At 43.4% G+C, this 14,689-nt stretch overlaps 1 protein-coding gene across 3 annotated transcripts in view; it reads left to right on the top strand.

Annotated features, from left to right (window-relative positions):
* MED25 (mediator complex subunit 25) overlaps positions 1-14,689 on the top strand; it is a 45,698-nt gene that overhangs the window by 19,302 nt on the left and 11,707 nt on the right. For all 3 annotated transcript variants that reach the window (XM_085565801.1, XM_085565802.1, XM_085565803.1), the window contains 7 exons: positions 996-1,159; positions 2,829-2,963; positions 3,834-3,919; positions 5,543-5,600; positions 7,909-8,016; positions 11,368-11,556; positions 13,389-13,478. In XM_085565801.1, coding sequence (XP_085421927.1) covers positions 996-1,159; positions 2,829-2,963; positions 3,834-3,919; positions 5,543-5,600; positions 7,909-8,016; positions 11,368-11,556; positions 13,389-13,478 — 830 coding nt within the window. The remainder of the gene's footprint in view (positions 1-995; positions 1,160-2,828; positions 2,964-3,833; positions 3,920-5,542; positions 5,601-7,908; positions 8,017-11,367; positions 11,557-13,388; positions 13,479-14,689) is intronic.

Genomic DNA, 14,689 nt, shown 5'->3' with positions numbered 1-14,689 from the left:
GGGATTTTTGGCGGGATTTTGGGGGGATTTTTGGGGATTTTAGGGGGGATTTTGGGGGGTTTCTGGGGATTTTTTGGGGATTTTTGGGGGGATTTTTGGGGGGATCTTTTGGGGATTTTGGGGATTTTTTGGGTATTTTTGGAGGGATTTCTTTGGGATTTTTGGAGGATTTTTCCGGATTTTTTGGGGGTTTTTGGCAGGATTTTGGGGGGATTTTTGGGGATTTTTTTGGGATTTCTTGGGGGATTTTTCGGCCGTGGAGGCCGCCAAGAACCAGAAGAGCCTCGCGGGGCGCTGTGAGTTTTGGGGACCCCCCCCAAAAAATCGGGACCCCAAAAATTGGGGGGGGTGCGGGGAATTTTGGGGGATTTTTTGGGGTGTTTGGGGGGGTTTTGGGGATTTTTGGGGATTTTTTTGGGATTTTTGGGGGATTTTTTGGGGATTTTTTGAGGGATTTTTTGAGGGATTTTTGGGGGGATTTTGGGGGGATTTTTGGAGATTTTTGGGGGATTTTTGTGGATTTTTTGAGGGGATATTTTGGGGGCGCTGGGAAGGTCGGGGAGGGGGCGCTGCCATCTGGTGGTTGCTGGTGGTATTGCAGGAGGGGTAATGCGGGGTTAATTAAGGTGGGGAGTTAATTGGGGGGTTAATTAAGGGGTTAATTATGAGTGTTAGTTAGGGTGGGGAGTTAATTGGGGGGTGATTTGAGGTTAATTATGGGGGGGTTAAATTAAATTAAAATAATTTTGGGGGGGGTTCAAAATAATTTTGGGGTGTCCAAATAATTTCGGGAGATACCACAACCATTTTGGGGGGGGGGGGCTTAAAATATTTTAGGGTGGATTTAAAATATTTTAGGGGGGCTTAAAACAACTTGGGGTGCATCAAAATAATTTCGGGGGGCTTAAAATAATTTTGGGGGGTTAAAATAATTTTTGGGGGGGGGGTCAACACCCCCCTGACCCCCCCCCCCCCCCCCAAATTTTGTGTGGCAGTCCCGGCCCTGCCCCCCCTGCAGCCCCCCCCCTTCGGGCAGGCCCCGCCCCTCCCCCCCCTGCCCCCCAAGCTGCCGCCCCCCGCCCCCCCCGGGACCCCCCAAAATCCGCCGCTGCTGCCGCCGCCCCCCGGAGCCCCCCAGAACCCGGCGGCGCCCGGAGCGGTGAGAGGGAAGTGGGGATTTTGGGGGGAAATGGGGATTTTGGGGGAAAAATGGGGATTTTGGGGGGAAAAATGGCATTTTTTGGGGGTTAAAGGGGAATTTTGGGGGGGTTAAAGGGGAATTTTGGGGGGTAAATGGGGATTCTGGGGGATTTAATTTCATTTTTTGGGGGGGTTAAATGGGGATTTTGGGGAGAAAAATGGGAATTTGGGGGGGAAAATGGGGATTTTGGGGGGAAAATGGGGATTTTGGGGGGAAAAATGGGGATTTTGGGGGGAAAATGGGGATTTTGGGGGAAAAATGGGGATTTTGGGGGGAAAAATGGGGATTTTGGGGGGAAAAATGGGGATTTTGGGGGGGAAATGGGGATTTTGGGGGGAAAAATGGGGATTTTGGGGGGAAAAATGGGGATTTTGGGGGGAAAATGGGGATTTTGGGGGAAAAATGGGGATTTTGGGGGGAAAAATGGGGATTTTGGGGGGGAAATGGGGATTTTGGGGGGAAAAATGGGGATTTTGGGGGGAAAAATGGGGATTTTGGGGGGAAAATGGGGATTTTGGGGGGTTTAATTTCATTTTTTGGGGGTTAAATGGGGATTTTGGGGGGGAAATGGGGATTTGGGGGGGAAAATGGGGATTTTGGGGGGGAAAATGGGGATTTTGGGGGGAAAAATGGGGATTTTGGGGGGAAAAATGGGAATTTGGGGGGGAAATGGGGATTTTGGGGGGTTTAATTTCATTTTTTGGGGGGGAAATGGGGATTTTGGGGGGGGAAATGGGGATTTGGGGGGAAAATGGGGATTTTGGGGGGAAAAATGGGGATTTTGGGGGGAAAATGGGGATTTTGGGGAAAATGGGAATTTTGGGGGGAAAAATGGCATTTTTTGGTATGGTTAAATGTGAATTTTGGGGGGGTTAAAGGGGAATTTTGGGGGGGAAATGGGGATTCTGGGGGATTTAATTTCATTTTTTGGGGGTTAAATGGGAATTTTGGGGGCAAATGGGGATTTTGGGGAAAATGGGGATTTTGGGGGGTTTAATTTCATTTTTTGGGGGTTAAACGTTAATTTTGGGGGGTTAAATGGGGATTTTGGGGGGAAAATGGGGAATTTGGGGGGGAAAATGGGAATTTGGGGGGTGAAATGGGAATTTTGGGGGTTTAATGGCACTTTTGGGATGGGAAATGGGAATTTTGGGGGTAAAATGGGAATTTTGGGGGGGAAATGGGAATTTTGGAGGGGGAAATGGTATTTTTGGGGGGTAAATGGCATTTTTGGGGGGTTAAATGTGAATTTTGGGGATTAAATGGAAATTTGGGGCGTTAAATGTTAATTTTGGGGGCTTAATTTAATTTTGGTGGGTAAAATCTTAATTTTGGGGGCAAAAATCTTAATTTTGGTGTGGTTAAATGGCATTTTTGGGGGGTTAAATATTAATTTTGGGGGGGTAAAAATCTTAATTTTGGCGGGGTTATATTTTCATTTTTTGGGCCTTAAATTTCATTTTTGGGGGGGCTTAAATGTCACTTTTTTGGGTGTAAAAATCTTCATTTTGGCGGGTTAAAATTGCATTTTTTGGGCTGAAATGTGGCATTTTCAGGCGCGGGAGGACGGGGATTTTTTTGGGGCGTTTCTCTGATTTTTCCCCATTTTTCCTCTTCCCCCCCCCAGCCCAGCGGGGGTCCCCCCAGCTCGGGACCCCCCCAAAATTCGGGGGCACCCCTGGGTGCTCCCCCCTTGGCCGGGGCCCCGCAGCCGGTGGGGAACAAAGTCCTGGCCTGGAGCGGCGTCCTGGAGTGGCAGGAGGTGGATTTTGGGGGGAATTCGGGGGATTTTGGGAAATTTGGGGGATTTGGGGGGATTTTGGGGGGATTTTGGGGGGATTTTGGGAAATTTGGGGGGTTTGGGGGGATTTGGGGGAGTTTGTGGGGATTTTGGGGGATTTTAGGGGGATTTTGGGAAATTTGGGGGGATTTTGGAGGGGGGTTGGGGGGGACTTGGGGGAATTTTGGGGGGGATTTTGAGGGGATTTTAGGGGGGTTTGGGGGGAATTTGGGGGGATTTGGAAAGTTTTGAGGGGTTTTGGGGACTTTAAGGGGGGATTTTGGGGGGATTTGGGGGGATTTTGGGAAATTGGAGGGATTTTTGGGGGATTTTGGGGGGTCTTGGGGGATTTGGGGGCATTGTTGGGGAGTTTTGGGGGGATTTGGGGAAATTTGGGGGGATTTTGGGGTGTTTAGGGGGGATTTTGGGATCTCTGACCCCCCAAATTTCCCCTCTGACCCCCCCAATTTCTCCTCTGACCAACAAATTTCCTGTCTGACCCCCAAATTTCACCTTTTTCCCCCAAATTTCCCCTTTTCCCCCCAAATTTCACCTTTTTCCCCCAAATTTCCCCTCAGAAGCCCCAAATTTCACCTTTTTCCCCAAATTTCCCCTCAGAAGCCCCAAATTTCCCCTTTCCCCCCCAAATTTCCGCAAATTACCCCTTTTTCCCCCAAATTTCCCCAAATTTCCCCTTTTTCCCCCCAAATTTCCCCAAATTTCACCTTTTTCCCCCAAATTTCCCCTCAGAAGCCCCAAATTTCCCCAAATTTCCCCTTTTTCCCCCCAAATTTCCCCAAATTTCAACTTTTTCCCCCAAATTTCACCTTTTTTCCCCAAATCTCCCCTCAGAAGCCCAAGCCCGCCCTGGTGGACTCGAGCACGAAGCTGACGCGCTCCCTGCCCTGCCAGGTCTACGTCAGCGCCGGGGACAACCTGTGAGTTTGGGGAGAATTCCGGGGATTTTGGGCAAATTTGGGGAATTTTGGGGTCCTGAGGGGGTCCCGAGGGTGTTTGGGGTAAATTTGGGGGAGTTTGGGAAAAATTGGGGGGTTTTGGGGTCATTTTTGGGGGGTTTTAAAGACATTTTTGGGGTGATAAAAATTCACTGGTGTGGAGTGGGGGGGGATTTTGGGCTGAATTTGGGGGATTTTGGGCAAATTTGGGGTTTTTTGGGGATCCTGAGGGGGTCACGGGGGTGTTTGGGGTAAATTTGGGGGGTTTTGGGATCATTTTTTGGGGGGTTTTAGGGACATTTTGGGGTGGGGAAAATGGGGTAAAAATTCACTGGTGTGGAGTGGGAGGGGATTTTGGGGGTAAATTTGGGGTAAATTTGGAGGATTTTGGGCAAATTTGGGAAATTTTGGGGTCCTGAGGGGGTCACGGGGGTGTTTGGGGTAAATTTGGGGGAGTTTGGGAAAAATTGGGGGGGTTTTGGGGTCATTTTGGGGGGTTTTAGGGACATTTTTGGGGTGATAAAAATTCACTGGTGTGGAGTGGGAGGGGATTTTGGGCTGAATTTGGGGGATTTTGGGCAAATTTGGGGCATTTCCCCCCTTTTTTTCCATTTTTCCCTCTTTTATTCCCCTGTTTTCCCCGTTTTATTCCTTTTCTTTCTCTTATTGAATTTTTCCCCATTTTTCCCATTTTTTCCTCTTTTTTCCCCTTTTATTCCTTTTCTCTCCCTTATTAAATTTTTCCCCCTTTTTTTTCTGCTTTTTTTCCCTTTTTTTCCCCATTTTTTCCTCTTTTTTCCCCTTTTATTCCTTTTCTCTCCCTTATTAAATTTTTCCCCTTTTTCCCCCTTTTTTCTGCTTTTTTTCCCTTTTTTCCACATTTTTTCCCCTTTTATTCCTTTTCTCTCCCTTATTAAATTTTTCCCCCTTTTTTTCTGCTTTTTTTCCCTTTTTTCCCCATTTTTCCCCTTTTATTCCTTTTCTCTCCCTTATTAAATTTTTCCCCCTTTTTTTTCTGCTTTTTTTTCCTTTTTTTCCCCATTTTTTCCCCTTTTTTTCCCCTTTTATTCCTTTTCTCTCCCTTATTAAATTTTTCCCCTTTTCCCCCCCATTTTTTCTGCTTTTTTTCCCTTTTTTCCCCATTTTTTCCCCTTTTTTTCCCCTTTTATTCCTTTTCTCTCTCTTATTAAATTTTTCCCCTTTTTCCCCCTTTTTTTCTGCTTTTTTTCCCTTTTTTCCCCATTTTTTCCCCTTTTATTTCTTTTCTTTCCCTTTTTAAATTTTTTCCCCATTTTTTCCCCTTTTCCCCCTTTTATTCCTTTTCTTTCCCTTTTTAACTTTTTTCCCATTTTCCTTTTCTCCTTTTTTCCCCATTTCCCCCCCTTTTTTTCCTTTTCTTTACCTTTTTAATTTTTTTCCTTTTTTTTTCCCTTTTTCCCCCTTTTTTCCCCTTTTTTTTCTCCTTTTTCCCCTTTTTTTCCCCCTTTTTCCCCCCCTTTTTTTTTCCTTTTTTTCCCATTTTCCCCCCATTTTTTCCCCTTTTATTCCTTTTCTTTCCCTTATTAAATTTTTTCCCATTTTTCCCTTTTTTTCCCTTTTTCCCAGCAAAACGGACCAGTGGCCACAGAAGTTGATCATGCAGCTCATCCCGCAGCAGCTCCTGGTGGGATTTTGGGGTTTTTTTGTGGAATTTTGGGGTTTTTTGGTGGAATTTTGGGGTTTTGGTGGAATTTGGGATTTTTTTGTGGAATTTGGGATTTTTTGGGTGGGATTTTGGGGTTTTTTTTTGTGGGATTTTGGGGGGGTTTTTTTGTGGAATTTTGGGGTTTTTTGTGGAATTTGGGTTTTTTTGTGGAATTTGGGGATTTTTTGGGGTGGGATTTTGGGTTTTTTTGTGGGATTTTGGTGGTTTTTTGTGGAATTTTGGGGTTTTTTTAGTGGAATATTGGGGTTTTTGGTGGAATTTGGGATTTTTTGGGGTGGGATTTTGGTGGTTTTTTTGTGGGATTTTGGGGTTTTTTTTTTGTGGAATTTGGGGGTTTTTTAAGTGGAATTTTGGGTTTTTTTGTGGGATTTGGGAATTTTTTGGGGTGGGATTTTGGGTTTTTTTGTGGGATTTTGGTGGTTTTTTTGTGGAATTTGGGGGTTTTTTTTGGTGGAATTTTGGGTTTTTTTGTGGGATTTGGGATTTTTTGGGGTGGGATTTTGGTTTTTTTAGTGGGATTTTGGGGGTTTTTTTTAGTGGGATTTTGGGGTTTTTTGTGGGATTTGGGATTTTTTTTTGGGTGGGATTTTGGGGTTTTTTGTGGGATTTTGGGGTTTTTTTGGTGGAATTTGGGGTTTTTGGTGGAATTTGGGTTTTTTTTGTGGAATTTGGGAATTTTTTGGGGTGGGATTTTGGTGGTTTTTTGTGGGATTTTGTTTTTTTTTTTGTGGGATTTTGGGGTTTTTTTGTGGAATTTGGGGTTTTTGGTGGAATTTGGGGTTTTTTTTGTGGAATTTGGGATTTTTTTGGGGTGGGATTTTGGGTTTTTTGTGGGATTTTGGTGGTTTTTTGTGGGATTTTGGTTTTTTTTTTTTGTGGAATTTTGGGGTTTTTTTAGTGGAATTTTGGGTTTTTAGTGGAATTTTGGGTTTTTTTGGGGTGGGATTTAGGGTTTTTTTGTGGGATTTTGGGGGTTTTTTGTGGGATTTGGGAATTTTTGTGGGATTTGGGAATTTTTGTGGGATTTGGGAATTTTTTTTGGGTGGGATTTTGGTGTTTTTTGAGGAATTTTGGGGTTTTTTTTGGTGGAATTTGGGGTGGTTTTTCCTGGGATTTTGGGGTTTTTCGTGAGATTTTTGGTTTTTTTGTAACATTTTAGGTTGTTTATGATATTTTCTGATTTATGAGTTTTATGAGTTGTTTTTTGGGGGATTTTTGGGGGTTTTTTTATGGGAGTTTCTGTGGAATTTTAGGGATATTTTTTGGTGGCATTTTGGGGTTTTGTGTGGAATTTGGGTTTTTTTTGGTGGGATTTTGGGGTTTTTTTGTGGGATTTTTGGGATTTTTTTGTGAAATTTGGGGTTTTTTTGGGGGGATTTTGGGGTTTTTTATTTATGGAATTTGGGGTTTTTTTTGTGGGATTTTTGGGGAATTTGGGGTTTTTTTGTGGAATTTTGGGGTTTTTGCGTGGAATTTGGGGTGGTTTTTGTGGGATTTTTGGGGGTTTTTTTGGGATTTGGGGTGGTTTTTCCTGGGATTTTGGGATTTTTTTGGTGGCATTTTGGGGTTTTTGTGGGATTTTGGGTTTCTTTTGTGTAATTTGGGGTTTTCTGTGGGATTTTGTGGTGGTTTTTCCTGGGATTTTTGGTTTTTTTATGGGATTTTTAGGGTTTTGTTGGGATTTTGATGTTTTTTTTGTGGGATTTTTGGGTTTTTTTGTGACATTTTAGGTTGTTTATGATATTTTCTGATTTATGAGTTTTATGAGTTGTTTTTTTGGGGATTTTGGGGGTTTTTTAATGGGAGTTTTTGTGGAATTTTAGGGATTTTTTTGGTGGCATTTTGGGGTTTTGTGTGGAATTTGGGTTTTTTTGGTGGGATTTTGGGGTTTTTTTGTGGGATTTTGGGGTTTTTTTTGTGAAATTTGGGGTGGTTTTTCCTGGGACTTTGGGGGTTTTTTTGGGGGATTTTGGGGTTTTTTATTTATGGAATTTGGGGTTTTTTTTGTGGGATTTTTGGGGAATTTGGGGTTTTTTTGTGGAATTTTGGGGTTTTTGCGTGGAATTTTGTGGTGGTTTTTCCTGGGATTTTTGGTTTTTTTATGGGATTTTTAGGGTTTTGTTGGGATTTTGATGGTTTTTTCGTGGGATTTTTGGGTTTTTTTGTGACATTTCGTGTCGTTGATGATATTTTCTGATTTACGAATTTAAGAGTTGGTTTTTTTGGGGATTTTTGGGATTTTTGAGCCCATTTTTCCCCCTGCCAGACCACGCTGGGGCCCCTGTTCCGCAATTCCCGCATGGTCCAGTTCCACTTCACCAACAAAGACCTGGAGTCGCTCAAGGGCCTCTACAGGATCATGGGCAACGGCTTTGTGAGCACCCCAAAATCCTCCCTGGGGACCCCAAAATCCTCCTGGCACCCCAAAATCCTCCTGGGCAACCCAAAATCATCCGGGGACCCCAAAATTATCACTGGGGACCCCAAAATCATCCTGGGCAACCCAAAATCATCCGGGGACCCCAAAATTATCACTGGGGACCCCAAAATCATCCTCGGGACACCGAAATTATCCCTGGGGACCCTGAAATCATCCTGGCACCCCAAAATCCTCCTGGCACCCCAAAATTATACCTGGGCACCCCAAAATCATCCTGGCACCCTAAAATTATCCTCAGGGACTCCAAATTATCCTGGGGACCCCGAAATTATCCTCAGGGAGCCCAAAATTATCCTCAGGGAGCCCAAAACATTCCCAGGGAAACCAAAATTATCCTGGGGACCCCAAAATCATCCCTGGGGACCCCAAAATTATCCTCAGGGAGCCCAAATTATCCTGGGGACCCCAAAATTATCCTGGGGACCCCAGAATTATCCGGGGGACACCGAAATTATCCTTGGGACCCCAAAAACTTCCCCGGGACCCCAAAATTATCCTCAGGGACCCCAAAATCATCCCTGGGGACCCCGAAATTATCCTCAGGGAGCCCAAATTATCCTCAGGGAAACCAAAATATCCTGGGGACCCCCAAATCATCCTCGGCACCCCAAAAACTTCCCCGGGACCCCAAAATTATCCTCAGGGAACCCAAAATCATCCCTGGGGACCCCGAAATTATCCTGGAGACCCCAAAAATATCCTGGGCACCCCAAAATTATCCTGGCACCCTAAAATTATCCTCAGGGAGCCCAAATTATCCTGGGGACCCCGAAATTATCCTGGAGACCCCGAAATTATCCTGGGGACCCCAAAATTATCCTGGGGACCCCAAAATCATCCTGGCACCCTAAAATCATCCTGGGGACCCTGAAATTATCCTCAGGGAGCCCAAAACATTCCCAGGGAAACCAAAATATTCTGGGGACCTGGAAATTATCCTGGGGACCCCGAAATTATCCTGGCACCCCAAAATTATCCTGGGGACACCGAAATTATCCCTGGGGACCCCGAAATTATCCTGGAGACCCCAAAAATTATCCCTGGGGACCCCAAAATCATCCCTGGGGACCTGGAAATTATCCTGGCACCCCAAAATTATCCTGGGGACACCGAAATTATCCTCAGGGAGCCCAAATTATCCTGGGGACCCCAAAAATTATCCTGGGGACCCCAAAATTATCCTGGGGACCCCAAAAATTATCCTGGGGACACCGAAATTATCCTGGGGACCCCGAAATTATCCTGGGGACCCCGAAATCATCCTGGGGACCCCAAAAATTATCTGGGGACCCTGAAATTATCCTGGGGACCCTGAAATTATCCTGGGGACCCCAAAAACTTCCCCAGCACCCCAAAATTATCCTAGGGACCCTAAAATTATCCTGGAGACCCCAAAATTATCCTGGGGACCCCAAAAATTATCTGGGGACCCCAAAATTATCCTAATTTGCTGCCATTTTAATGCCATTTTCTGCCGTTTTCTGCCATTTTAGTGTCATTTTTTGTCATTTTAATGCCATTTTATGACATTTTATGGTATTTTAATGTATTTAATGCCAATTTATGCCATTTTAATGCAAATTTCTGCCATTTTAATGCCATTTAATACCATTTCATGCCATTTCATGCCATTTTATGCCATTTTATGCCATTTTAATGCAAATTTCTGCCATTTTAGTGCCATTTTAGTGCCATTTTATGCCGTTTTTGACCATTTAAATGCCATTTTATGCCATTTGAATGCCATTTAATGCCATTTTAATGCCAATTTCTGCCATTTTAATGCCCTTTTAATGCCATTTTCTACCACTTTAATGCCATTTTTACCATTTTAATGCCATTTTTACGCCAATTTCTGCCATTTTTTACCATTTTAATGCCATTTTCTGCCACTTTAATGCCATTTTAACGCCATTTAATGCCATTTTCTGCCATTTTAATGCCATTTCTTACCATTTTAACGCCATTTAATGCCATTTTCTGCCACTTTAATACCATTTAATGCCATTTTTTACCATTCTAATGCCATTTAATGCCATTTTAATACCACTTAATTCCATTTCTTACCATTTTAATGCCATTTTCATTCCCTTTAATGCCATTTTCATTCCCTTTAATGCCATTTTTTACCATTTTAATGCCATTTTCTGCCAATTTAATGCCATTTCTTACCATTTTACTGCCATTTTCATGCCAATTTCTGCTATTTTCATGCCATTTCCTGCCGTTTTAATACCATTTAATGCCATTTTTTACCATTTTAATGCCATTTACTGCCATTTTAATGCCATTTTCATTCCCTTTAATGCCATTTTAATGCCATTTTCTGCCGTTTTAACGCCATTTCTTACCATTTTCTGCCATTTTCATTCCCTTTAATGCCATTTCAATGCCATTTTCTGCCATTTAATGCCATTTTCTGCCATTTTCATGCCATTTTAATACCATTTAATGCCATTTCTTACCATTTTCTGCCATTTTCATTCCCTTTAATGCCATTTCAATGCCATTTCCTGCCATTTTATGCCATTTTCACGCCATTTTCATGCCATTTAATGCCGTTTTTTACCATTTTAATGCCATTTTCTGACACTTTAATGCCATTTTAACGCCATTTTCTGCCATTTTAATGCCATTTCTTACCATTTTCTGCCACTTTAATGCCATTTTCATGCCATTTTAACGCCCTTTAATGCCATTTTCTGCCGTTTTAACGCCATTTCTTACCATTTTCTGCCATTTTCATGCCATTTTCATACCATTTAATGCCGTTTTTTACCATTTTAATGCCATTTTCTGCCACTTTAATGCCATTTTTTGACATTTTTTACCATTTTAATGCCATTTTTTCCACTTTAATGCCATTTTAATGCCATTTTCTGCCACTTTAATGCCATTTTCTGCCACTTCTTACCATTTTCAGCCACTTTAATGCCATTTTAACGCCCTTTAATGCCATTTTCTGCCGTTTTAACGCCATTTCTTACCATTTTCTGCCATTTTCATTCCCTTTAATGCCATTTCAATGCCATTTCAATGCCATTTTAATGCCATTTCCTGCCATTTTCATGCCATTTTCATTCCCTTTAATGCCATTTCAATGCCATTTTCTGCCATTTAATGCCATTTCTTACCATTTTCTGCCATTTTCATTCCCTTTAATGCCATTTCCTGCCATTTCCTGCCATTTTCATGCCATTTAATGCCGTTTTTTACCATTTTAATGCCATTTTCTGCCGTTTTAACGCCATTTCTTACCATTTTGACTCCCTTCCCGCGCCGCAGGCCGGCTGCGTGCACTTCCCGCACACGGCGCCGTGCGAGGTGCGCGTCCTCATGCTCCTCTACTCCTCCAAAAAGAAAATTTTCATGGGCCTCATCCCCAACGACCAGAGCGGCTTCGTCAACGGCATCCGCCAGGTCATCACCAACCACAAGCAGGTGCAGCAGCACAAGATGGACCAGCAGCGCGGGGTGAGCCCGCCAAAAAAACCCCAAAAAATCCCCAAAAACCACCCAAAAACACCCAAAAACCACCCAAAAACACCCAAAAACACCCAAAAGCACCCAAAACCACCCAAAAACACCCAAAAACACCAAAAACCACCCAAAAACCCCCAAAAACCCCCAAAAACCACCCCAAAAATCCCCAAAATCCTGCACGCCTCAGCCAGCTCGCCCCCGTCGCTTCCCGGCACGATTTTCCACCCTTCGGCCCCCCCAAAAAAAATTACATTATTTTATGATTTTTTTACAATTTTTTGCCCATTTTTTTCAGGTTGTAATCCCGTTTTTAATCAGGTTTTCCACTCAGATTAAGGAGGAGGATGGCAGGGCCAGCTGAGACCCCTAAATCCCATTTTTTTCCCCCAAAACCCCATTTTCCTCCCTTTAACCCCATTTTCCCCCCTTTAACCCCATTTTCACCCCACCAAATCCCATTTTCCCTTTTAACCCCACCAAATCCCATTTTCCCTTTTAACCCCACCAAATCCCATTTTCCCCTTTAACCCCATTTTCCCCCCATTTTTCCCCCTTTCACCCCATTTTCCCCCCTTGAATCCCATTTTAACCCCACCAAATCCCATTTTCCCCTATTTAACCCCATTTTTCCCCTTTTATCCCTTTTTACCCCATTTTTCCCCTCCAAATCCCATCCTTTTACCTATTTTTACACATTTTTTCCCATTTTTAGTCCCATTTTCCCCTCAAATCAAGGAGGAGGATCCCAGGGCCAGCTGAGACCCCAAAATCCCATTTTTTCCCCCAAAACCCCATTTCCCCCCCTTTAACCCCATTTTAACCCCACCAAATCCCATTTTCCCCCATTTAACCCCATTTTTCCGCCATTTAATCCCATTTTTCCCCTTTTACTCCTTTTTTCCCCCATTTTCCCTCCTTTAATCCCATCCTTTTACCAATTTTTACTCATTTTTTCCCATTTTTAACCCCATTTTTGCCTCACATCAAGGAGAATGATCTCAGGGCCAGCTGAGACCCCTAAACCCCATTTTCCTCCCATTTTTTCCCTTTTTAACCCCATTTTCCCCCCTTTAAACCCATTTTAACCCCACCAAATCCCATTTTTAACCCCATTTAACCCCATTTTTCCCCTTTTACCCCTTTTTCCCCCTTTAATCCCCTCCAAATCCCATCCTTTTACCAATTTTTACACATTTTTTCCCATTTTTAATCTCATTTTCCACTCAAATCAAGGAGGAGGATGGCAGGGCCAGCTGAGACTCCAAAATCCCATTTTTCCCCATTTTAACCCCCCAAATCCCATTTTTCCCCCTTTAACCCCATTTCCCCCCTTTAACCCCATTTTCAACCCCATTTTTCCCCATTTAACCTCATTTTAACCCCCCCAAATCCCATTTTTCCCCCTTTAACCCCATTTTTTCCCCCTTTAACCCCATTTTAACCCCACCAAATCTCATTTTTAACCCCATTTCTCCCCATTTAACCCCATTTTAACCCCCCCAAATCCCATTTTTCCCCCTTTAACCCCATTTTTTCCCTCTTTAACCTCATTTTAATCCCACCAAATCTCATTTTTAACCCCATTTTTCCCCCTTTAACACCATTTTAACCCCACCAAATCTCATTTTTAACCCCATTTTTCCCCATTTAACCCCATTTTACCCCCCAAAATCCCATTTTTTTCCTCTTTTCCCCCCTCCTTTAACCCTTTATATCTTGAATGCCCCCAATTTCCCCCCCCAAAACCCCATTTTGGGCATATTTTAATTATTTTTGGGGTCTTTATCTCCCTAAATCCCCCAAATTTTTTTCTGTGCCCACAGTTGGGGGGCTCAGCCCCCGTCCCTGGGGCTCCCCCGTTCCTGCCCAAGCAGCCGGGGACCCTCCCCGTCACCTCGGGGGTGCAGCCGCAGGTAAGGGGGGATTTTGGGGGGTTTTGGGGGGATTTTGGGTCATTTTTTGTGGGATGTGGGGTGGTTTTTGTGGGATTTTGGGTCATTTTTTTTGTGGGATTTGGGATGGTTTTTGGGGGGCTTTGGGGGGATTTTACGTGGTTTTTGGGGGATTTGGGATGATTTTTGTGGGATTTGGGATGATTTTTGTGGGATTTTGGGTCATTTTTTTTGGGAATTGGGATGGTTTTTGTGGGATTTTGGGTCATTTTTTGTGGGATTTTAGGTGGTTTTTGAGGGATTTTGTGTCATTTTTTTGGGGAATTACGATGGTTTTTGTGGGGTTTTGGGGGGATTTTGGGTCATTTTTTTGGGGATTTGGGGTGGTTTTTGTGGGATTTTGGGTGTTTTTGGGGGATTTTGGGTCATTTGTTGTGATATTTTGGATGGTTTTTGTGGGATTTTGGGAGGATTTTTGTGGGATTTGAGATTATTTTTGTGGGATTTTGGGTGGGTTTTGGGGTATTTTGGGTGTTTTTTGTGGGATTTTGGGTCAATTTTTGTGGGATTTGGGGTGGTTTTTGTGGGATTTTGGGTCAGTTTTTGTGGGATTTGGGATGGTTTTTGTGGGATTTTGGGTGGTTTTTGGGGGCTTTTGGGTCATTTTTTGCGGGATTTGGGGTGGTTTTTGTGGGATTTGGAATGATTTTTCTGGGATTTTGGTTGATTTTGCGGGTTTTGGGATGATTTTTGTGGGATTTTAGGTGGTTTTTGGGGGATTTTGGGTCATTTTTTATGGATTTTGGGATTATTTTTGTGGGATTTGGGATGGTTTTGGTGGGATTTGGGATGGTTTTGGTGGGATTTGGGATGATTTTGGGGGGATTTTGGGTGGTTTTTGGGGGGATTTTGGGTGGTTTTTGGGGGGATTTTGGGTCATTTGTTGTGGGATTTGGGGTGGTTGTTGTGGGATTTTGGGTCATTTTTGAGGGATTTGGGATGATTTTTGGGGGATTTTTGTGGGATTTTGGGTGGTTTTTGGAGGGATTTTGGGTCATTTGTTGTGGGATGTGGGGTGGTTTTTGTGGGATTTGGGGTCATTTTTTGTGGGATTTGGGATGATTTTTGTATGATTTGGGATGATTTTTGTGGGATTTGGGGTGTTTTTTGAGGAATTTTGAGTAATTTTTGTTGAATTTTGGGTGGTTTGTGTGGGATTTTGGGTCATTTTC

Source organism: Lonchura striata, chromosome 37 (assembly GCF_050655825.1).
Source record: "Lonchura striata isolate lonStrDom1 chromosome 37, ASM5065582v1, whole genome shotgun sequence".
NCBI lineage: Eukaryota > Metazoa > Chordata > Aves > Passeriformes > Estrildidae > Lonchura > Lonchura striata.
Note: the sequence above shows the minus strand (reverse complement) of the source record. Positions and strands in the feature narration are given on the sequence as shown.